The sequence below is a fragment of the Schistocerca nitens genome, chromosome 9 (genome assembly GCF_023898315.1).
Source record: "Schistocerca nitens isolate TAMUIC-IGC-003100 chromosome 9, iqSchNite1.1, whole genome shotgun sequence".
NCBI lineage: Eukaryota > Metazoa > Arthropoda > Insecta > Orthoptera > Acrididae > Schistocerca > Schistocerca nitens.
The window spans coordinates 367,790,220-367,816,520 of NC_064622.1; the positions used below are offsets into that span (position 1 = coordinate 367,790,220).

At 38.1% G+C, this 26,301-nt stretch overlaps 1 protein-coding gene across 2 annotated transcripts in view; it reads left to right on the top strand.

Annotated features, from left to right (window-relative positions):
* Positions 1-26,301, top strand: part of LOC126203313 (fatty acyl-CoA reductase 1-like) — a 278,046-nt gene that overhangs the window by 246,435 nt on the left and 5,310 nt on the right. For both annotated transcript variants that reach the window (XM_049937580.1, XM_049937579.1), the window contains 3 exons: positions 3,933-4,125; positions 16,706-16,948; positions 25,056-25,313. In XM_049937580.1, the coding sequence (XP_049793537.1) occupies positions 3,933-4,125; positions 16,706-16,948; positions 25,056-25,313 (694 nt within the window). The remainder of the gene's footprint in view (positions 1-3,932; positions 4,126-16,705; positions 16,949-25,055; positions 25,314-26,301) is intronic.

A 26,301-nucleotide genomic window follows, 5' to 3' on the forward strand; every position in this document is an offset into this window, starting at 1 on the left:
TCAAGTGGCAGACTCTGCAAGAGAGGCGCTCTGCATCGCGGTGTAGCTTGCTCGCCAGGTTTCGAGAGGGTGCGTTTCTGGATGAGGTATCGAATATATTGCTTCCCCCTACTTATACCTCCCAAGGAGATCACGAATGTAAAATTAGAGAGATTCGAGCGCGCACGGAGGCTTTCAGACAGTCATTCTTCCCGCGAACCATACGCGACTGGAACAGGAAAGGGAGGTAATGACAGTGGCACGTAAAGTGCCCTCCGCCACACACCGTTGGGTGGCTTGCGGAGTATAAATGTAGAATGTAGATGTAGATGTGACGTTTTCTACAATATTGGTTGGTCAAGTGTCCGCAACCCGTACCATATAGAACTAACAGGGGTTACTGAACGTGTACAGGAAAGGGCAGCATGAGTGGTCACAGGTTTGTTTAATCCATGGGAGAGTGCCACAGATATACTGAAGAAACTGATATGGTAGACTCTTGAAGACAGACGTAAACTATCTCGAGAAAGTCTATTAACAAAGTTTCAAGAACCAGCTTTAAATGATTACTCTAAGGACATACTACAACCTCCTATGTATCACTCGCACATGGATCATGAGGATAAGATTAGGATAATTATGCATTCACAGTGGCATTCAATCATTCTTCTCATGCTCCATATGTGAATAGAATATGAATAAACCCTAATAACTGGTACAGTAGGATGTGCCCTTTGACATACACCTAATGCTAGTTTACAGAGTATAAATGTAGATGTACATGTATGCAACATACTGGGTGGTTATAACTCACAGAGGTTCAGTGTGGGCTGTAATTATTGTATGGCAGCAGAACTTGATAGATTTGCTAGAACGTTAATGCAAAAATTGATTTACACTGGAAAAAATTAGTCCAATATTGGCCCTGAGTGCAAATCTGGCCTGAACAAAATGTCAACAATGCCTCCGGTGCTTATATTGAACAAACTGTGTAAGTGGTAGTTAATAATAAAATCAATATTATGCCTTTCTCACTTGCTTGATCTTTTCTGTTCATATTCCATTCCAAATCCATTACATAATGGAAGCATTTCTACGTGTGTTTCCTGCATTCATAGCACCAGATTTGCACCTGATGGCCAACATTGGAACAATTTTTTTCTAGCATAAATTAGTTCCACATTAACACATTATAATATCTACAAAGTTTTACTGCCATATAATAATTACAGCCCACATTGGACTGCCATGAGTAGCTGCACTTCAATTGTAACCACCTAGTATATGAGGCAGGCAAATCCCCTCAAACTTAAAGAAAAATGAAGTAATACCATTTTCAAACAAGGCTGGTGCCTTTTAGTGCAGTTTGGTAAAGTCATGTTGCAAAATATTAATATGTAATGTCAAAACAGTAATCCAAAGACAGGCAAAATTGGCCACCAGTAACATCAGTTTGCACTTCAGAGAAATATGTGAACTTGTGACTCAATATTCATCCTAAGATTTATCTTAAAAGATAGATTGAGCAAAGGCAAACCTGCATTTATAGAATTCGTAAATTCAGAGAAAATGTTTAACAATGTTGACTGGAATGTACTCTTTGAAGTTCTGAAGGCAACAGTTATAAAATACAGGTCAACTGTAAGTTGTATTGAAATCAGACTACAGTTATAAAAGCCAAAGGGTATGAAAGTCAAGCATTGGTTGAGAAGGGGGTGAGATAAGAGTTGATACATTGGTATGATGTTGTGCAGTACAGTACCATACATTAAACTATTTCAGCTAGTTGTATCTATTTTCTTAATTATGTATTTAGTGACAGAGGTAGTGAGGTATTGTAGTTAGTAATTTTACCAAAATGTCATCAACTACACTACTGGCCATTAAAATTGCTACACCACAAAGATGACGTGCTACAGACATGAAATTTAACTGACAGGAAGAAGATGCTGTGATATGCAAATGATCAGATTTTTACAGCATTCACACAAGGTTGGCGCTGGTGGCGACACCTACAACGTGCTGACATGAGGAAAGTTTCCAACCGATTTCTCATACACAAACAGCAGCTGACAGGCATTGCCTGGTGAAAAGTTGTTGTGATACCTTGTGTAAGGAGAAATGCATACCATCATGTTTCCGACTTTGATAAAGGTCAGATTGTGGTTTATCGTATCGCGACATTGCTGTTTGCGTTGGTCGAGATTCAATGACTGGAGACGTGGAGACCATGGCTGCGCTTAAGCCTTGATGCTGCATCACAGACAGGAGCACCTGTGATGGTGTACTCAATGATGAACCTGGGTGCACTAATGACAAAACGTCATTTTTTCGGATGAATCCAGGTTCTGTTTGCAGCATCACGATGGTTGCATCCGTGTTTGGCGACATCATGGTGAACGCACATGGGAAGCGTGCATTCGTCATCACCATACTGGTGTATCACCCAGTGTGATGGTATGGGGTGCCATTGGTTACACGTCTCGGTCACTTCCTGTTCGCATTGACGGCACTTTGAACAGTGGACGTTACATTTCACATGCGTTACGACCTGTGGCACTACCCTTCATTCGATCCCTGTGAAACCCTACATTTCAGCAGGATAATGCACGACCGCATGTTGCAGGTCCTGTACGGACCTTTCTGGATACAGAAAATGTTCAACTGCAGACGTGGCTAGCACATTCTCCAGATCTCTCACCAATTGAAAACGTCTGGTCAATTGTGGCCAAGCAACTGGCTCGTCACATTACGCCAGTCACTACTCTTTATGAACTGTGGTATCGTGTTGAAGCTGCATGGGCAGCTGTACCTGTACATGTCATCCGAGCTCTGTTTGTCTCAATGCCCAGGCGTATCAAGGCCGTTATTACGGCAAGAGGTGGTTGTTCTGGGTACTGATTTTTCAGGATCTATGCACCCAAATTGCGTGAAAATGTAATCACATGTCAGTTCTAGTATAATATATTTGTCCAATGAATACCCGTTTATCATCTGCATTTCTTCTTGGTATAGCAATTTTAATGGCCAGTAGTGTACTATCTTTCAAAAGCAGTAAATACCCTGTAGCTGAAACTTTATCTGAAACTCTTTGTCACATTTTGTTATAGTTTAAGAAGAATACAATTTAGCTTTCTGGCTAATTTATGTAGTTCACATCTAAGTGTGTGATAGGCCCAAAGAGTTAAGGTTAATAATTTTTTGATAAAAGAAAGATAATGAGCAGCTCATGCAAAACTATTATCAGTACTTCTACTTTTTTTTTTCTCAAGACTGAAATGCCTATCATTCAGCAACTCTGTTTTTTTCTGACAGTTTCCTCCTGAGCAGTGCGTACTTGGAGCATGATGTAGTTGGCTCTTTTGCTTTGAGAATTTTCTCATAAACATACTTTTTGTACCATTAACCATTTCCGTAGCTTTGAACAGGTATTTTTTATCTTCATTATCACCTTTCTGTTCAAATGGAGAGGAATATTAGAACTATTGTTTACCAGTTATTGGCAAATTGAGACCAGATTGATTCTTGTTTTTACAGAAGTCACTACATCATTTGCACTGCACATTTGACAATGCTTACATTGTCTGAATGTAATACTGACACTTGTTCAGAGCAGGTCTCTTCTGTGTACGTTATTCTAGCGCCATTAGTGTAACTGATTTATTATTATTGTTATTATTATTACTATTATTAATATTAGTAGTAGTAGTAGTAGAAGAAGGAGGAGGAGGAAAAGAAGTTGTAGCAAAACTTGTGTTGATGATTATACTACTGAATACTGCATTCTTGAAGTTGGCATTAAGCAAATCCACAATATTTTGACCATGTTAACTTCTGAAATTTTCAGTTACCAATGCATTTAGTCACTAAAATATTTAAATGCTGTATTACTTGGGTTCTTTACTGAATTTTTTTAGAATCAAGTATGTAGACAATGGTTTTCTTTTCAACAGTGATATCATCCTGGAAGGAACCTATGCCAGGATGGGCAGATAATACAAATGGACCAGTTGGTCTGTTAATAGCAGCAGGTAAAGGTGTTCTGAGGACAGTGCTTGGACATCCTGGAATTTATGCAGATGTAGTGCCTATAGACTGCACAGCAAATGCCATAATTGCCCTGGCTTGGCATCTTGGAGAAAACAGGTTGGTGCACTAATAACTATTAAATTCAGTTATTTATTTCAGTAGTTTTACTTTTTTCATTTTCATTTTATATTGCATAAAATCAAGAATCATCATTTCACTTTCAGTGATGAATTCTGTTGAAATAAAGTGAGTTTTGTTGTTTCTGTTCCTTTACTTTTATTTAAACTTGACCTCTGTGCCAATTACACATGATTATAGACTAGGCCACTATATATCCAGACCTTCTAAAATTAAAATGATGATAACAGTAGTAGTACTAGTAGTACCATATATTTCAAAAAATTGATAACATATTCAGAGCCTATGAATATGAAATGCCTCTAAATCGTATGATAACATACCTACAACAGGAAAGACAGTTGTTCATAAAACTACCCTTTAAGGCCTATTACGAGCAAGCTGCAGCAGATAAAAAGTATAGTATTGCTATAAAACAGATAGAAGAAAAGTGTGACTCTTAACAATTGTGATAAGAGTGATAAAGTAACAAATGCACTGTGGTAAACGGATTTGCAATTTGAGACCAGTGACATGGTGGGTGAAAACTGAAGTTATCTTTTTTGTAATACATGCCCTTGGCTCAAAAAGACCATAGAATTGAGATGGAGTAAAAATAAAAAATTATGGCATGCTATTCTTTAGAACCGCACACATGGTCTAAAAATACTGTGAAAGCACCAATATCAATGGGGCTACAAAGAATGAAACTTACAACATAACAGATTTACTTAATATTATGAAGGTATAAGGACAAGGAATATAAAAAGTATTGGCAACAACCTATCCATAGGCATGTTGTTGTTGTTGTTGTCTTCAGTCCTGAGACTGGTTTGATGCAGCTCTCCATGCTACCCTATCCTGCGAAAAGCTTCTTCATCTCCCAGTACTTACTGCACCCTAAATCCTTCTGAATCTGCTTAGTGTATTCATCTCTTGGTCTCCCTCTACGATTTTTACCCTCCACGCTGCCCTCCAATGCTAAATTTGTGATCCCTTCATGCTTCAGAACATGTCCTACCAACTGGTCCCTTCTTCTCGTCAAGTTGTGCCACAAACTCCTCTTCTCTACAATTGTATTCAAAACCTCCTCATTAGTTATGTGATGTACCCATCTAATCTTCAGCATTCTTCTGTAGCACCACATTTGAAAAGCTTCTATTCTCTTCTTGTCCAAACTATTTATTGTCCATGTTTCACTTCCACACATGGCTACACTCCATACAAATACTTTCAGAAACGATTTCCTGACACTTAAATCTATACTTGATGTTAACAAATTTCTCTTCTTCAGAAACGCTTTCCTTGGCATTGCCAGTCTACATTTTATATCCTCTTTACTTCGACCATCATCAGTTATTTTGCTCCCCAAATAGCAAAACTCCTTTACTACTTTAAGTGTCTCATTTCCTAATCTAATACCCGCAGCATCACCCGATTTAATTCGACTACATTCCATTATCCTCATTTTGCTTTTGTTGATGTTCATCTTATATCCTCCTTTCAAGACACTGTCCATTCCATTCAACTGCTCTTTCAAGTCCTTTGCTGTCTCTGACAGAATTACACTGTCATTGGCAAACCTCAACATTTTTATTTCTTCTCCATGGATTTTAATACCTACTCCGAACTTTTCTTTTGTTTCCTTTACTGCTTGCTCAATATACAGATTGAGTAACATCGGGGACAGGCTACAACCCTGTTTCACTCCCTTCCCAACCACTGCTTCCCTTTCATGCCCCTCGACTCTTATAACTGCCATCTGGTTTCTGTACAAATTATAAATAGCCTTTCGCTCCCTGTATTTTATCCCTGCCATCTTTAGAATTTGAAAGAGAGTATTCCAGTCAACATTGTCAAAAGCTTTCTCTAAGTCTACAAATGAAAGAAACATAGGTTTGCCTTTCCTTAATCTATTTTCTAAGATAAGTCGTAGGGTCAGTATTGCCTCACGTGTTCCAACATTTCTGCGAAATCTAAACTGATCTTCCCCGAGGTCAGCTTCTATCAGTTTTTCCATTCGTCTGTAAAGAATTCGCATTAGTATTTTGCAGCTGTGACTTATTAACCTGGTAGTTCAGTAATTTTCACATCTGTCAACACCTGCTTTCTTTGGGATTGGAATTATTATATCCTTCTTGAAGTCTGAGGGTATTTTGTCTGTCTCATACATCTTGCTCACCAGATGGTAGAGTTTTGTCAAGACGCTCTCTCAAGGCGGTCAGTAGTTCTAATGGAATGTTGTCTACTCCCGGGGCCTTGTTTCAACTCAGGTCTTTCAGTGCTCTGTCAAACTCTTCACGCAGTATCGTATCTCCCATTTCATCTTCATCTAGATCCTCTTCCATTTCCATAATATTGTCCTCAAGAACATCACCCTTGTATAGACCCTCTATATACTCCTTCCACCTTTCTGTTTTCCTTGCTTTGCTTAGAACTGGGTTTCCATCTGAGCTCTTGATATTCATGCAAATGGTTCTCTTATCTCCAAAGGTCTCTTTAATTTTCCTGTAGGCAGTATCTATCTTACCCCTAGTGAGACAAGCCTCTACATCCTTACATTTGTCCTCTAGCCATCCCTGCTTAGCCATTTTGCACTTCCTATCGATCTCATTTTTGAGACGTTTATATTCCTGTTTGCCTGCTTCATTTACTGCGTGTTTGTATTTTCTACTTTCATCAATTAAATTCAATATTTCTTCTGTTACCAAAGGATTTCTACTAGCCCTTGTCTTTTTACCTACTTGATCTTCTGCTGCCTTCACTACTTCATCCCTCAGAGCTACCCATACTTCTTCTACTGTATTTCTTTGCCCCATTCTTGTCAATTGTTCCCTTATGCTCTCCCTGAAACTCTGTATGACCTCTGGATCTTTCAGTTTATCCAGGTCCCATCTCCTTAAATTCCCACCTTTTTGCAGTTTCTTCAGTTTTAATCTACAGGTCATAACCAATAGATTGTGGTCAGAGTCCACATCTGCCCCTGGAAATGTCTTACAATTTAAAACCTGGTTCCTAAATCTCTGTCTTACCATTATATAATCTATCTGGTACCTTTTAGTATCTCCAGGGTTCTTCCAAGTATACAGCCTTCTATCATGATTCTTAAACCAAGTGTTAGCTATGATTAAGTTGTGCTCTGTGCAAAATTCTACCAGACGGTTTCCTCTTTCATTTCTTAGCCCCAATCCATATTCACCTACTACGTTTCCTTCTCTCCCTTTTCCTGCACTCGAATTCCAGTCACCCATGACTATTAAATTTTCGTCACCCTTCACTATCTGAATAATTTCTTTTATTTCATCATACATTTCTTCAATTTCTTCGTCATCTGCAGAGCTAGTTGGCATATAAACTTGTACTACTGTAGTAGGTGTGGGCTTCGTATCTATCTTGGCCACAATAATGCGTTCACTATGCTGTTTGTAGTAGCTTACCCGCATTCCTATTTTCCTATTCATTATTAAACCTACTCCTGCATTACCCCTATTTGACTTTGTGTTTATAACCCTGTAGTCACCTGACCTGAAGTCTTGTTCCTCCTGCCACTGAACTTCACTAATTCCCACTATATCTAACTTTAACCTATCCATTTCCCTTTTTAAATTTTCTAACCTACCTGCCCGATTAAGGGATCTGACATTCCACGCTCCGATCCGTAGAACGCCAGTTTTCTTTCTCCTGATAACGACATCCTCCTGAGTAGTCCCCGCCCGGAGATCCGAATGGGGGACTATTTTACCTCCGGAATATTTTACCCAAGAGGACGGCATCATCATTTAACCATACAGTAAAGCTGCATGCCCTCGGGAAAAATTACGGCCGTAGTTTCCCCTTGCTTTCAGCCGTTCGCAGTACCAGCACAGCAAGGCCGTTTTGGTTATTGTTACAAGGCCAGATCAGTCAATCATCCAGACTGTTGCCCTTGCAACTACTGAAAAGGCTGCTGCCCCTCTTCAGGAACCACACGTTTGTCTGGCCTCTCAACAGATATCCCTCCGTTGTCTTACAATTTAAAACCTGGTTCCTAAATCTCTGTCTTACCATTATATAATCTATCTGGTACCTTTTAGTATCTCCAGGGTTCTTCCATGTATACAACCTTCTTTTATGATTCTTGAACCAAGTGTTAGCTATGATTAAGTTATGCTCTGTGCAAAATTCTGCCAGACAGTTTCCCCTTTCATTTCTCTCCCCCAATATATATTCACCTACTATGTTTCCTTCTCTCCCTTTTCCTACTCTCGAATTCCAGACACCCATGACTATTAAATTTTCGTCTCTCTTCACTACCTGAATAATTTCTTTTATTTCCTCATACATTTCATCAATTTCTTCATCATCTGCAGAGCCACTTGGCATATAAACTTGAACTACCATAGTAGGCATGGGCTTCGTGTCTATCTTGGCCACAATAATGCGTTCACTATGCTGTTTGTAGTAGCTTACCTGCACTCCTATTTTTTTTATTCATTATTAAACCTAGTCCTGCATTACCCTTATGAACCATGGACCTTGCCGTTGGTGGGTAGGCTTGCGTGCCTCAGCGATACAGATAGCCGTACCGTAGGTGTAACCACAATGGAGGGGTATCTGTTGAGAGGCCAGACAAACGTGTGGTTCTCGAAGAGGGGCAGCAGCCTTTTCAATAGTTGCAGGGGCAACAGTCTGGATGATTGACTGATCTGGCCTTGTAACACTAACCAAAACGGCCTTGCTGTGCTGGTACTGTGAACGGCTGAAAGCAAGGGGAAACTACAGCCGTAATTTTTCCTGAGGGCATGCAGCTTTACTGTATCGTTAAATAATGATGGCGTCCTCTTGGGTAAAATATTCCGGAGGTAAAATAGTCCCCCATTCAGATCTCCGGGCGGGGACTACTCAAGAGGACGTCGTTATCAGGAGAAAGAAAACTGGCGTTCTACGGATCGGAGCCTGGAATGTCAGATCCCTTAATCGGGCAGGTAGGTTAGAAAATTTAAAAAGGGAAATGGATAGGTTAAAGTTAGATGTAGTGGGAATTCATGAAGTTTGGTGGCAGGAGGAACAAGACTTTTGGTCAGGTGAATACAGGGTTATAAATACAAAGTGAAATATCCATAGGCGTACAATGTAACATTTGAGACAGTCCTGTCTAGTACGTACATATAGCAAAAGGATGTATATTTTCTTAAATATCTTGTTGTAATAATTAGAGTAATGCAAAGTTAGATAACATGACTTATTATAAACCATTGTTCATTAAATATACAATATTAACAGTTATTAATCTATATATTCTTGATAGTGTTAACTATACACTTACTGAACTACCAAATTTAGGTCTAGCAAATCAAAGGCATGACTGCAATACAAGAATCTGTACTTCTGTGCTCTTGCCACAAAATAGATGAGCAGAAAGTAACAAAGCATAAGTATATGATAATTAAAATATGTAACAAATTATCTAACAATGCCTCAAGCATGCCAATCAAAGTACATAAGGAAAGGTTAAGCTACTTCTTGTGAACTAACCCGTTCTATTCATTAGTAGAATTTTTAGAAATGTCTAATATGAGCTTAAATATGTAAGAATGTATTTTATAAAATTAATAGGTTAAGTGAACTGATCAGGTCTGTTGCATGTAATAATGCTGAATGACGAATAAAGAATCTGAATCAGAAATGTGTGACTATTTATGCCAATGAACAGGATAATCACATCAATTTAATTTGACATCAATAAGACCTCACGTTGCAAGTTCTACTCTTAAGTATGAGTGGCAGTGTGACAGGAATATTGCCATATTTAGTAGTAACAGAAATGTATTCTACAAATACAGACAATGCCTGGAGGACTGTGGTCACAGGTACTGAAATCAATTCTATTAGGATAACCATTATTGTTGATATGATTATCAATTTCAATCTGGCAGGCATCTTCAACCCAAAACAAGCAATTGAACAAATCAGTTAGGTGATCCAGACATAGTTTATATAGAGGATGGCCCACTTAAATGTTTGAGTGCAGGTATCTCTGGAACAACAACAGATATTGAAAAGTGAATTTTGTTAGTATCAGTGAAGGCAGAGGATCATGAAAGTAAATATTATGAGACATCCTAAAATGTAAGCAAATATTATTTTCCATCTAAACTTATGTTTTTTTTTTAAATGGATAAATTTGTTATGCTATGTACTATATGAAAAATCACAAAAAGAATGATGTTAGTTGCATTGCAATACTTCAATTACATCCTGAGAAAATGCAAAGTGAAGTTGACGCTTGAAATAAAAGAAATGTGCTGCTGCTGCACATTCCAGCAACAAATGCTGTACTTATTGCTATTTACTGGAAACAATACAAATGTCCATTTACATGCAATGAAAAATAAGGAAAGGGTTTACTCTATTGTGCTTCATTAATCTTGACTACAGTATTAGAATGGACATAACAGTAACACAATTCCAAATATCAGTGACCAGAGCAAACATAAGTAATGGATAGCCAAGGATCTAAGAGAAGGATAAATGCTACTTGTACATAGTTCTGCATCAGTTACGTAATGGAACATGACAAATACAGAATATGCCACAGGACTTTTTAATGATTACATTACAATTAAACCTTTGCGCATGGAGAACTGATAAAATATATGTACAACAGTACCTGTGAAACACAGAATGTATGTTGGTATGCAATTGTATTTCTCACAGCAGAAACACTACAACATATGTTTGAAGAGACCACTATTTACTTGGCAACTCTGCTGAGCATGCACCAAGACTGGTTGGCTCACTGCTGTCAGTGTTGCAGGTGTTACTGCAGCATACGCATTGCCAGTACTAGCTTTCATGTTATTCATTGTTGCTGAAACTTCTGATACACCACATTTTTCACATGTCCTCAGACAAAAAGGCTCATGGGATGAGGTTTGGTGCCCACACTGGAAGTCTCTGGACAGGGCTGCCACATCCTACCCATTGATTTGGGTATTGTTGGTTTAGCAGACTGATTAGTACCATTCTGTAGTGTGTACACAGGTAAACAGCATGTGCAAGACTTAAATCATTAAGCATATATCCATGTTTGTGGCAGGAAATCCTATTATAATTTCGGCCTTCGTGATAATAGTAAAAGAAAAATTATGTCCATCTATCATGACAATTATGAGCAACTTGGGATTCATGCTTGCATCTCAGGATCTGGAATAGAGGCATGTTTCTTTTATTTCATGTGTCAGTTTTGTAGTTTCCCAGAATGTAATTGACATATTACTATGCAACCAATGCCAATATTTTTGTGATTTTTCACATTACTAATTGGGTAAGAAATAATATGTGCTGTCCATTAAAAAAAAAAAAAAAAAGACATAAGTTTGTATTGTAAGTAATATTTGATTACATTTTAGAATGTTTCATAGTATTTACTTTCAAGAGCCCCTGCCTTACATTCATACCCACAAAAGTTGTTTTTCAGTACCTATTGTTGTCCCAGAGATATTTCTGCTGAAACATTTAAAAGAACCACTCTGTATATTATCAAAATTCTCAATGGGATATTCGTCTATTTTGAAAGAACATGCTATGTTAAGCAAGAGAATAAATCAAGAATTTGGATAAAGCCTGAAGATAAAATTTGTGACAGAATGGACTAGACAAGAAAATGGAAAACATTCATGGCTCTGTTAGAGATAATTTCAATAGCAATGTAATCTATTTCTGGGCTACAGAACAGACAGTATACTGATCTGTGATCAAAAGTTACTGAAATGTAAAATAGCTTATACTAAGGTGTTTTATGGCTGTCTACATAAAAAAAATATGGCTCAGAAAGTAATGTGGCAGTGGTATCTTTTACTGAGTACAAACATTTCATCTTGCAAATTTTGTTTTTTGTCTCATATAGGAGCTAATTTGGTGATATCAAGTACCAAAATGTGGAACAACTAGAGCTACTGGATGTTTCGAAGACATCAAGAATCCAGTCAAGAATACTTGTTGTATAAACAATGAAATGGATTTAATCACTTTTGCATAATCACAAGCACATAGAATGGACCTTGAATTTTAAAATGTCATGTTAACATTACACTGGGTGATTCAAAAAGAAACAGCAGTTTTCAGTTGTTTATTACAGACAAACTACATAAAAGATCTATTGGGTAAAGTAAACTGCAATAATGCAAGAATTTGGGGGTCACAAAATCATGGTGTAATCACTGAAAATGAAACACACACAAAAACTGATTGTTTTTTGTACTGTTCCTATTCACAAAGGTTTAAGGACCTTTTTTGTGGAGAAAACTGATGGGAATGTTATACCTGAACATGCTGCAAAATCGGTTGTTTCCTCAACTTCATGAAGATTCCAGTGATTTCATTTCTATACATGATGGCACTCCACCCTTACATTCACCTTGAGCTGCAGCTTTATCTTAACAATACCATCTCACAATGATGGATTGGAAGAGATGAACAACAAAGTATGTTCACTGCTTCTGGCCTTCCAGGTCAACATACATCACACCTTGTGATTTTTTCTGTGTGTGTACAAAAAAGACAGCCTTTTTGTCTTACCTATGGCAACCACTCTTCAAAAGCTGAGAAATTGAATTGCTGAAGCTGTCAATTCAATTAACAAGGACCTGTTGATTCAAGTGTGGAATGGAATGGACTACCTTCCTAGCCTCCCAAAACCTCAAACCTCTTGTTTGGTTCCTGTTCACTGACGATATCTTCATGATCAAAACCTAAGGTCAAGACACCCTGTCCTCATTCCTGCACAGCCTGAACACCTTCTGTCACTGCAATTCACTTCGTACTTCTCAGCCTGATATGTCACCTTACAGAGTTTGACTTCGACTTCTACCTCCTTGATGGCTCCACCAATACTTCTGTCCTTATCCAGCCCACTAACCATCAACAGTAGTGGCATTTTGACAGCTGGCCCTCCATTCCACACCACAAAATTGCTCCCGTTTAGGAATGGCTGGTGTATCTGCAGTGACAAGAATTGCCTTACACATTACACTGAAGCTTTCAAAAAAGTCTTCATAAACAAATACTACCCTCCCTCCCCCCCCCCCCCCCCCAAAAAAAAAAAAAAAAAAAACAAAACAGAACTAGTTCACAAACAGTTTTTCAATCCCATATACTCATACATACCTGCTCCTCCCACCATCCCAAGAACTCACTCAAAGGAGCATCCCCCTGCCACCAAGTATCTGCCAGTGGTAAATGGAACCATGCCCTTTGCCAGAACTTTGACTATCTATCATTATGCTCAGAAATTAGGGAAATCCTACCCATGATCATTTTCACCCCTTCTAAAGTGGTATTCCACCACCAATTCAACTCACACAATATCCTGGTCCATCAATATGCTGTTCTGACTCACGTGGGTCGTTTCCCTGTGGGACATTGAGATGCAAGACCCGCCTGATTCACCAATTCATCACATCCTACTCTAGTTCTATAACAACCTTATCCTACTGCAGCCAGAGGCAGTGCCGCCTATGAAAGCAGCTAGGTCATATACCAGCTTTGCTGCAATTTCTGCACTGCATTGTGAGTGGGCATGACGACTGACCAGCTGTCCATCAGAATGAAGTGCCAGAAGTAGCCATGAGCAAACAAAACACACTGCTGAACATTGAAAATGGCGTATTCAAGTTCAGTGGCTACTTCACAACCCATGCCAACGGGTCCTTCCTCCCAGTACCAGCTTTTCTCAACTACACAGTTATGCTTGGAACACGCCCTTCATCCCCAAAACCCTCCTTACCTCTGTCTCCATTAACCTATAGCACCCATGCCCTCTACCTAAAAGTGTTCTTCCGCTGTTCTGTAACCTCTTCCAAATTGATGCCTCCACATCATCATCGTCCTGCACCCATGCTCACTTATTCTGCTACCCCGTGTCACATTCCTATCCAGTTGCTGTCTCCCTCCTCTATTCCTATCCCACTTACCTGCTGCTTCCCTTCACCCTATCAGCTACACTTTCCAAACTCATCATCCCATTTCCCACTCCTTTCTCCCTCTACCCATTCTACCCAACACAAACCCTAGCCCCAGTTTACTTGGTGAACTGCAGTCTCAGCATTGTGGGTTTAGCTGGCACAATGTAGCTGTGCGTGTGTGTGTGTGTGTGTGTGGGGGGGGGGGGGGCGAGAAGGTGGGGCTTCTGTATATGTACTCTAGCTTGTTAAAGGATTCCTACAAAACCTAGCAAAGTTTTCCTTCTTTTGTGTGTTCTCATCGGCAAATCTATGGCTCTGTTATTCGATGAGTTGTCTCCTTCACTTGTACATTATTTACATTGGATGTTCTACAAGTACAGAGAACAGCAAAATTAACAGTTTCAAAACTAATGCAAAAAACTTTGATGGTACTATAATATTATTTCAAAATTCTAGTGTGACTCGGATAGTGACAGATTGTTCAGAAAATCATTTCTCCTTTATTGACCTTATATTATAGTTGTACATTCTGTTATCAGGTAAAACAATGCCGTTATATGCAGCACAAATGAATAAATTTGATAATATATTGCCTACACCTTTAACTAAATGTAATTTGCAAGTTAAAGTATTTTAATCCTCGAGCAGGCACACCATTTTTCATTACATGAGCGGCCACACATTATACTTTCTACACATATAAAGAATAGCTGCTTCTATGTTACCAAGGTATGAGCAAAATCACAGTTTAATCTTAATTTAATTAAACGACAAAATAAATTTACATAATATGACCTAAGTGCTGTTTAATTAAACAATACTGAAATAAATTTCATTATATAAGTCTGTGGCCACGGACAGGTGTTACACCACACTAATGACCCTCTGAAAACATCAAACAGCACAGTTGCATCAGATCCCACCCAATCACTTATTTGATTACTAATTACCTCATAGACAGCTGCCTCATTACAGGATTGTGCTGCTAGCTTGTAATATGTATCATTTTGCACATACTGTAAATTTTTTTCTCATCTAGTTAACTGTTTGTTTTATTACTGCTGCTCACTTGGACACATGAAAAAACAATTTATCACTGTGTTAACTGAAGCAATAATAAAGGAATAGTTATGCGCTCAAAAGGGAAACAAAACAATTTTGTTGGGCTGCACACTTTATACATAGGTGCTTGAACGTTAAACATTTCAGATGCCCATTCATCAAAGTTGAGATCACTTGCTCAGACATGCCAGTACTGATGATAAGAAGTACAAAATAGCTATGCAAGTTCTCATTAACTGAAAAATGATGTTAAAATGTCAAGTGTGTCCACTTCTAAACCTAAAGAGAAATGTATTTTTACATAAATGGTATCTGAAGGGATGCACTGTATACAGATTTTACATTGTCGCTCAGTTTTAGAAGAGTCAGCACAGAAAATATGACAATACATGTCTTTGAATAGAAAATTAGGTATAGAGTTTTCAGAAAGATTATTTACATTTCTGGGATTGATTATTCCACTCTCATAGGCTTTTAAGCATTCTTTCTTCCCATACTCCAGACATGAATATAATAGGTAGAAACTTTAATTAAAACATGAACCAATGCGAAGTACCTTTTACTGCCCAATTCACAGTGGTTTTCAGAGTACCTGTATAGATGTAGATAAGTGGTCACTTCATCAACAGAGATATGCTACATGTATAAGGTTACAGACAATGGATTTATGGAATATTGATGAAAATGCTTGTCAGTTTCATGCAGGACGTACACAGTTCAGATACACCACTAAATTTTCTGCAGTTATTTGGAAGGAACAAAATCGCAATAGAATTTTTAAAATTCATAGTCTTTGAGAAAAAGGGTATTTTTCTGATTATGTAGACATACTTTTAATGAAATATTGCAATCTTTTTGTGATCTGTTAGTTCTCAGTTTGACACTATTACTGTCAATACAAATGGGTTATAATAAAAAAAAACGTAAATGATCATTAACAATAGGCAGATTCAAAAATAAACAATGTAAGTAATCCTCAATTATGTACAGATTGAGCAGAACATTTTGCATAAGGAAAATATACCACATGATGCTGAAAACAGGAATCTGTTGGACCATGACAGTTCTGTGCCCCAAGACCAGTGTTTTCTATCCAAGTAATATAGCAACCCTACTTGTAAAGAGGTGCTTCCCTCTCCAGCTGGCCCTGGTAATCACTGATTCATGCCACATGATCCCACATGGTGCCAGGGGACGCATCTGCTGCATAAAATGCTGTTCTCTATGCAAGTATGTTGGACTACCATGCCATTGGTGATATAATGTTATAAATCTTTCTCATTATAACCACTGTTGAAATAAAAGCACTCTTATCAATGTCAGTGACCTATAATTTATCATTTCTTGGTATTAGACAATATTTATTTAATAGTAGTTTTATTTATGTGTAATTTGAGGTTTGAAGAAATTAGTAGATTGTTACATACCTATTATAAGCCTGTTCAGTTATTATCATGACTTCAAAAAATTGTCAAACTACTAAATGTCTACCACAAATTCTTCTCTTTCTTGCTGTATAGTTAATGAACATCTATCTAGCTATAATGATGCACTGAAATTATTTTCTGTTACAGGCCAAAAAGCCCTTATGTTTGCAACATTACAAATGGACGAGATAACCCTGTAACATGGGGTGGTGTTTTGGAAATCCTGAGATCAATTATACTAAAAGAAATTCCTCTTGAAGGAGGCATTTGGTACCCAGTTGGAGATATGACATCATCACCATTCCTGCATAAACTTCGCCATATCTTCTTCCACATGATACCAGCTTACATCATTGACTTTTTTGTGTTTCTATCTGGCAAGAAACCTTTGTACGTATACCAGATAAGACACACTCATTTACAACAAAGAGACTTTTTTTTTATTTCCTACAACATTCAGAGTAAAAATAGTGATTCATCATATTAATTTTCTAGAACATTTGATAAGTTTTATTCTTGACACACTACAGTTAGTCATAAATATTTATGGCAGTCACTGCTTTTATTCTTCAGTATTTGGATTGTGTTGTTTTAAAATCTGATGTTACTAAAAAATAATTCTATTTCACACAGAAAAACAGTTATCTGATTAATAGATATTGGTATACTAGAATAAGATGAATACAGGGAATACCGAAGCAATATTTTTCACATGAATAATGGTTTAGTCACACACCATAAATTTTGTATACTGCATATGATGAAACTTTCTGATCATATACCTGTGGACAGATTATCTTGTGCAGAAGTTGTAACATTTTGTATAGCGTTTTGTATGTAAACTGTAATTCCGCAAACATTCAAAGACATGTGGTTAGTCAACTTGCATGATAATGTTCACTTGTTCTCAAAAGTTATCAAAATGTGTTGGCTATAATGGATCCATTCATGTCTCATACTTCCTCAATGGGGAAAATTCTACTGGTCATAGCAGTCAGAAGATCCAATAAACATACTGGACAATGCATTGGATAATGTGAGTTGTACATAAATGTAAAATGTCCTTCTAGAAGAGCATACTGCCCTGACATTGTATGACTGGACTGCCCTGACATTGTACAAATGGTAACAGAAAGGGGTGGATGATGACTTGGATGTAGCTCTCACTGTCCAGTATTCTCTCAGAAAACATCACAGGTGTATGATCATTGTAAGCTGTGTCTCCAGAACTTGGCAGGTCTTGCATTTTGCCCTCTTATAATTCTGGTATTTGCCACTATCTTGTCAATGCTGCATCCATTAATGATCATTACTGTATATAATGCAGGAGTTGACCCAAACACAAATTTGTACCATTCATCTCTTGAGTAGTGTCTGTTGCTGCGCCATAGGAGGTGACTTCCACAGTGATGAGGTGTGAGCGAAAGTTGAATTTATGGTAACCTTTTTCAGTGCCAAACTGTCAGTAAATGGTTCCTGACTTTTCTAGTTGAAGTCACAGGTGGAATATTGATCCTCATTTCTAAGTCAGTCATTATTCAGTGAGCAATGGCTGATTGGCAGTCCAGGCATGATTCATGACACTGTTGTCATATGCAATCAGAATGGCAACTCTATACATCTTTCTAGGACTACTAGGAGCAATACAGATACTTCGCTGACATATCATATTCAATATTTGCACAGTTCTTCAGAAATGCCATGTATCGTCCCTGAGGACCACATCACAGATTCACAGAAATTCATTTAATTGATACAATGGTGACTGTCAGTGACATTTTAGCATGTCTATAATATCTACTAACTAAGTAAAAACCTGAAAGCAAAGGGTCATAATTTAGAAAATCAAGTAGTTGTTAATGTCTCAGTGTTATCATCTCAGAACGTTTCCCAGTTGGCTTACAACATGGGACTTGAATCATTGCCTTTACTGTGCTGTATCAGTGCCTCTTTTTGTATGAATTTTCATGGCTACAGAGGTCTTACTTTAATTTTGTACTAATATACATATTTAAATTACATCCCACAGTAGCAATATAAAGGGAAAGGCAAGGTATTTTAAATGGAAAGAACTGAGTTTTTGTTAGTAGTTGCCAGAGAATGAAGATACAGTTGGAATGACATAGATCCTAAATAAAAATAAGCTAGAGGCCATAAGATTTGTAAGTCTTTACTGATTAGTGACACCTGTAATAACATGCAGAGCAAAGTTGCAAGATAAGACATATTAAAAATCATTACAATATATGATTGTTTGATAAAGGAAATTCCAGGACAGAAGTAGTTAATAAAAATTCAGGAAGGCAGTCACTCATCTGGCAATGAATGATTTGCCACATAGCAAACTAGCTTTCAATGTCCAGTTTTGTTTCCTCTATTGCTGGAGACTCTACAGGGTGAAAAGTATTTAAACCGACAAACTCTGGGAGGTTGTACGGGACATCAAAACAAATATTTTTCCCTAATGTCATTTTTTCCTATGAGGATTATTTAAACCGGTGGCGGCCGTCTTACGCTCTTCAATTGTTAGAGGCCGTATTACGATCTTCAGTTGTTAGAGGGTGTATTACGTTCTTCAGTTGTAGGCAACTGCTGTCCACCAGTGTAGTAGTGCGTTGTCTCTGTTTACTAATGGAGCGATACACCTGGAGTGAGTACACTGATATGGTTGGTGCGTACTACGTAGCGCATCACAGCGGACGAGCTGCACAGCGGGTTTATCAACAACAATATCCTAATCGCCGTATCCCGCATCATATGACCTTTGCTGCTGTGTACCAATGTCTGCGTGAGACCAGGTCACTTAGCAGATTACTGGGAGAGGGACGTCGTCGCATGTTAAGAACTCTGCAATTTGAGGAAGCTGTCTTGCAGCATGTGGAGCAGGATCCTTCTATCAGCACTCGTGCAATTTGCATGTAACATGGGGATGAATCAGACAAATGTAAGAACAGTCCTTCAAGAGCAATTGTTACATCCATTTCACTTACAGCTTGTCCACAACCCGGAACCAGTTGATTATCCACCCAGAACACAGTTTTCACAGTGGTACCTAGAAAAGTGTGAAATGCATCCTACGTTTCCATCCTCTGTGTTATTTACTGATGAAGCAACGTTCGGGCATGATGGAGTCTTCAACATGGACAATTCACATGTTTGGAGTGAGGATAACCCACATGCCACAGTTACTAGTGCTCATCAAGTGCGGTATGGGTCGGTGGGGGTCGGTGTTGTTGGGGACTGTTTAATTGGGCCATATCCACTACCTAGGCCATTAAATGGCAGGCACTATTACAATTTTCTCGCCAGAGCATTGCCAGAATTGCTGGAAGACGTCCTGCTCCCTACAAGACAACGCATGTGGTTCCAATATAATGGGGCGCCGGCACATTTCAGTCATCGTGTGCGTTGATTCCTGGACCGACGGTTCCCAGAAATGCGGATTGGCAGAGGTGGTCCTGTACCATGGCCTGCTCGATCCCCAGATATGTCCCCTCTGGACTTTTTGTGTGGGGAGAGATCCGCAACCTTGTTTACGCAACTCTTCTTGCTTCAGAAGAGGATCTGGTTGCCTGGCTAGTAGCAGCAGCAAGAATAGTTCAGGATACTCCTGGGGTTTTTGCCTGTGTCAGACAGAACATGATCCGATGGTGTAACCTTTGTTTACATGTCAATCGAGGCATTTTTGAAAATCTACTGTAATTGAAATTGGGTTGTGTTGTCTCTTGGTCATAAAAAAATGGAAAAGTGTTTGTTGGTTTAATTAATTTGCCACCAGAGAAATTTTCCTATTCTGGTTTAAATACTGCTCATAAGAAAAAATGGCATCAGAGAAAAATATTTGTTTTGATGTCCCCTACAACCTCCCAGAGTTTGTCGGTTTAAATTCACCCTGTATGTGTGATTTAGTAACCTGGGTATGATGAGAGAATTTTATAGATCTCTGATAATGAGGAACTTGGCTTAACAGCTCAGATTGCCAAGACTAGAGAAACCTCTAAAAATAACCTCATACTCAAGGACAGTTTCACTCTGACTGAATGAATGGCTGTTGACACAGACTGTCAGGATTTGGCCCCTCATTACTAATATAATACTGACAATGAAGAATATACAATTGCAATTGTCCCTTCTCCATGTAGGAGCTGAATGGACAATTGTCTGTGGTTAATGACACACCATTAGGCCATGTTGTGGTATGCTACAGGGTAACAAGAAATATCTTCTGTGCACTATTCAGCCTAATCTGGAACGTTTGACATTTTTCCAACCCATGGAGGAGTGTAATCCCACTGCCCCTCCTGAAACCAGAAAAGAACCATTAAGACCCAATGGTTACCGTAGTGTTGCCCTCACTAACTGTGGAGAAAAGACTTTGGATTGAATGGTGAGTCACCATCTTGCCTGGCTTCTCAAACCCAAAATCCTATTTAGTGACTGTCAGTGTGGGTTCAGTATACACCATTCCACCTGTGATACCTGACACTCCTGGAAATGGCTTACCTACACTGACATTGTGTGTAGATTTAAGTGTCAAGAAGTCCTTTCTGAAAATATTTGTATGGAGTGTAGCCAAGCATGTAAGTGAAACACGGGTGATAAACAGTTTAGACAAGAAGAGAATAGAAGATTTTGAAATACTGTGCTACAGACGAATGCTCAAGATTAGATGGGTAGATCATGTAACTAATGAGAAAGTACTGAATAAAATTGAAGAGAGAAAAATTGGTACAACCTGACTAGAAGAAGGAATTGGTTGGTAGGACACATGCTGAGGCATCAAGGGATCAACAATTTAATACAAGAGGAAAGCATAGGGGGCAAAAATCATGGAGGGAAGCCAAGAGATGAATGCAGTAAGCAGATTCAGAAGGATTTAGGTTGCAGTAGTTACTCAGAGAGGAAGAGGCTTGCACAGGATAGAGTAGTGTGGAGAGCTGCATCAAACCAGTCTTTGGACTAAAGACCACAACAACAACAAACACTGGCAACAACTATTAGATGCATTTTTTGTAACATGAGAAGGTCTGTGATATCACTGTGAGAAATAATGTCCTCAGACACAATTGTCAACTGGGCTTCATTTCACTATCACTAACAAAAACATTAAAAGCTGTACCATATCAAAAAATAGTCACACCATTCACCACTTATAGTGTGTTCACTGCAAAGGCCACCATAAAATACTGAAATTGATGAATGCCCCTAGTCTAACTGTATACCTTAAGTAAATCCAGCAGCCAATTGCTGAGCATGCTCTAAGACATGACTCAAAAGGCTTGGGTATGTGCTTCATGTTTAGAGCATAGTAACTGAGTGCTACCATTAATTCATCCAAGCATTTGTGATAGCAGAAATGTATTTCCTTGCTATTGTTCCTTGAAACTGGCTGATTGCACACTTGCTAAGTAAATATTTGTGGCAACAAAATAGGGAATAAAGTAATAACATTTATTAAGCACATGTTATAAAATAGTACCTAGTGGTACACTCTGAGGTGTGGCACTTGATGTCCTAAACATAACGCAATGATATCTCTAATACATTTGCTGTCACTCTATGATATTGTCACTATAACTGATAATAGTGATTAAGACACACTATACAGGCCAATTATTCCAAAAATAGCTACTACTAAGTCAGAAGGTAGTCTTAAAACACTGGACAGAGTGGACTGCAGGCACTGAACGGAACTGTCTAACAGGTGGTTCAGGCCTCTCTGAGTGTTTGTGGCAAATGGATGTACACAACACACTTAAGGAAGTTGCATAGAGGCAGGAAGAGGTTTGTGTTTGTGTGCGCCATCTGGAGGCTGCTTTATGAAATTGCGAGCTGCCAAGCATGTACTTATGCGATTGTGGTGGTGGCCCCTGACAGTATCTGTTGCATACATCTTACTTGCTACACAACAATATATCACACTCTAAATTTGGATCCTCTTGTCCAGCACTATTTTATCTTGAAAACTGGAATTTGCTCTCCGTTATATCTTCTTATTCTGCAAACATCCTGTTTTCAACAGAAATCAGCCACTCCTCTGAGAAATTTTATTTTTATGTACTTATTTTCCTCCTCCCACTTTCGTTTGACCCTTTTACTGTGCTTTATTGGTATTATTATTTTAATTCCTGATTTTAATTTTGTTTGTATCTCACAAAGATTCTCCATTCTGTTCTTTATCATTTTCAAACTGAAGCTGGAAATATGCTTACTAATGTACCATCTTTTACATTCCTGTTTTCTGACAACTTTCTTTTCATTCTCAAGATTCTCTTCAGCCTTGTGTCTTCCAGAAGCTTATTTGATGTGTAATACAAAAAGTACTCCAGAATGAGATTTTCACTCTGCAGCAGAGTGTGCACTGATATGAAACTTCCTGGCAGATTAAAACTGTGTGCCGGACTGAGACTCGAAATCGGGACCTTTGCCTTTTGTGGGCAAGTGCTCTACCAACTGAGCTACCCAAGCACGACTCACGCCCCATCCTCACAGCCTTACATCTGCCAGTACCTCGTCTCCTACCTTCCAAACTTTACAGAAGCTCTCCTGCGAATCTTGCAGAACTAGCACTCCTGAAAGAAAGCATATTGCGGAGACATGGCTTAGCCACAGCCTGGGGGATGTTTCCAGAATGAGATTTTCACTCTGCAGCGGAATGTGCACTGATATGAAACTTACAAAAGTCCTGTCAGTTTCTTTTTATTTTTATCTCAGTCAAGACATTTAATATTGGCAAACATATGAGTGAAGATTGGATAGTAACACACAATAATTTTAGGGTAACAAAATAAAAAAAAGTCACAAATGAACTTATATCTTGTACCTACTTTTCTTCATTGTCACCAACATTCTCAACACACTTCTTCCATCATGGTACCTGTTTCTATATGCCCTGTTTGTAGAAGTCCATTTGGTTGGAGTATAGCCATCTGCAGACTGCTGATTTCACTTTTGTATCTGTCACAAACCATTGGATAACCAGGAATTCCTTCATGGGACCAAACAGATGAAAGTCTGATGATGCAAGGTCTTGACAATATGATGGATGCTGGAGCACTCTCACCCAAATTTGGCTATTTGTTCATGAACAGAAACAGCAATATGAAAGAGACTACTTCCATGAAGAAATTTGACACCATCAGTATTAATGTTGTGATATTTGTCATCATTTGCTGGCCCTTGTAGTTGTCTATCAGTTTCTTAGGTACCCACCAAGCACTACCATTACAAAATTTCAATTCATTACAAACAATATTATACATCACATGAAAGGAAATGTTGAATTGCTGTGATAAGGTCCACAGTTACCCATGCCAATCGTTCAAAATTGCCTCCTCAATGGCTCAGACATTCTGCCACGTTGCAGCTGTTACTCACTGCCTGGAGGTGGCAAATAACTAAGGTTCACACAGCACTCTTGGTGGAATGTACACTACCTGGAGACACTGCTATGGTCCATAGAGTCATCTCCATACATGCCACACATGCCTCCATGAATTTCACTAGGTTTATGCCCGTTGGCCCACTTTTTAATGCTCTTCACAAGTTCATGACAGTAGGATGTGCGCCACCATTTTGTAATTCTCACTAGAGTTGAACATGAAAGCTAAATATCCTCTGCAACATAAACTTCAAACTGTATCATCATGAAATTTCAACATTCCAGCTGCAATACCAGGGGTGAAAAAGATTATTGAGTATTACTTTCTGATCCTCCCTCGTATCTTTCTTTTAAACCTTGAAAAAAGTTTGATTCGGTCACATAATATAAACTTTAAGACTTTTCTCAACATTACAAGTGTTCAATATTGTTCTCTTGATATTAGCAAAGTGACGTTACTAAACATGCTTACTATATTTTAAAGTGACACCTCTACCTTCATCATATGTTGCAGAAACAAGAAACTTTCATATTTCTAGGTGGGCCTACAAAATATTAATTTTTAAGTGTTCTAGGCACTCTATTATTAAAGGAATGATCAAAATGGACTTATTAGTACATGCCATCACAACATTAGATTCCAGTTCAGTAAGCCATGGAATCCACTAATGTTAGTGTTAAAATGTATTCACATTAAGCTCATCTGTATTATATGCTACCCAGTGAGATACTGTTTGACTTTTCAACCTGAATAAGGTTGCATGTTTAATATCAGAAAAAGTTAACTTGACAATACAAAGTTAGGGGGTTCATAACAATTTCCATAATTTTTGATGAATGCAGAGCAGTTATTTAGCTAAGTATTAAAACATCATCTTGATCTCTTCTTGTATATATTCTTACATATGTTACTTAAAGCTTTATTTGACAAATATCAAAAGTTTAGTACAGAATGATACTTTTGGTAATTAAAAGTGACATTCCATGTCTTTCTTTTGTTAGTGAAGGTTAACACTATGAAACTTCAACACTGTATGCTTTTTGTGTAACAGTCTGTTTTATTTGTCACACAATATTTGATTTGAATATTTACTAATGACTGAAACATTTTTGCAGCTTGGTTAATGTACAGAATCGTTTGCAAGTGGGTCAAGGAATGCTGAGTTACTACATGGTGCATGAATGGTTATTTTACAATGATAGACTTCATGCACTAGCTGACTCCATGGTTCCTGAAGATCGTGAAACATTTTACACTGATATAAAACCAATTGATTGGTTTGATTTTTGCAGAAAAGCAATTACTGGGGCAAAATTATATATCCTAAAGGAAGACATAGAAAATTTGCCCAATGCTCAACGGCACATGAGACGGTAGGTATTTATACTACAGCCTGGCAATGGAAAATCTGGAATGAAATAATGATATAAATATTTGGATAAATTGATACTCACCACATACAAGAGACACTGATCAGCAGACAGGTGCAATTAATAGTGGACTATTAGACATTAGTGATCAGATGAAGCCCTTCATCAGACAGAAAAACACACTCACAAATACCTACATGCACAGCTCACACAAACTTGACCACTATCGTCTCCTGACAGTATGACCCAAATCAAAATTAGAGCCAGAGCTAGTTACAAGAACATCTAGGAGGATAATAAATATTCCTCTAATTATGCACTACATACCTAGTGTTGAACAGTATCTGAACATAACTCATTGACCTTTAATTAACTTAAAATATATTTGATCAAGTAATTTAATTTTACTATATGCCGTTATGTATCATGAACATCAGTATGAAAAAGAGCCTTCAGGGTTGCAGAATGAGCCAGTGATACAGCAGCAAAAGCAATAATAACAGATTGTTTCAATAATGAGCTTTTGATAATTATTATATACTGTATGTTTTAAATCATTAATGTTGCATTCACACATTCTTATACACTGCAAAAAATAAATAAATAAATAAATAAATAAATCCAAACATACAAAGAATTTGGCACCATGAACCTACTTATCAATATGACATTGTACCTCCTCTGGCCAGGATTCATGCACTGATTATTTTTGGGAAAAGTGTCAAAAAGCAACTGTACAATCTCCTTAGGCAAGGTGGTCCACAACTGTTGTAACAGATACTGGCACTGGGATGGAGTTAATGTCCAAGCTCTGTTCTGTTGTGGAGAGATTTGAGTTTTTTACTGGCCACAGGTATACTTCAACATCATGCAGATAGTTCATAGAGACGCGTTGTAACACATGAGAATGTAGGGGGTCTTTGATGTACCCTTGTGCCACTGAAGTTCCCCCAATCACTAGCAGCTACAACCTGAAGCCATCCCTAATGGC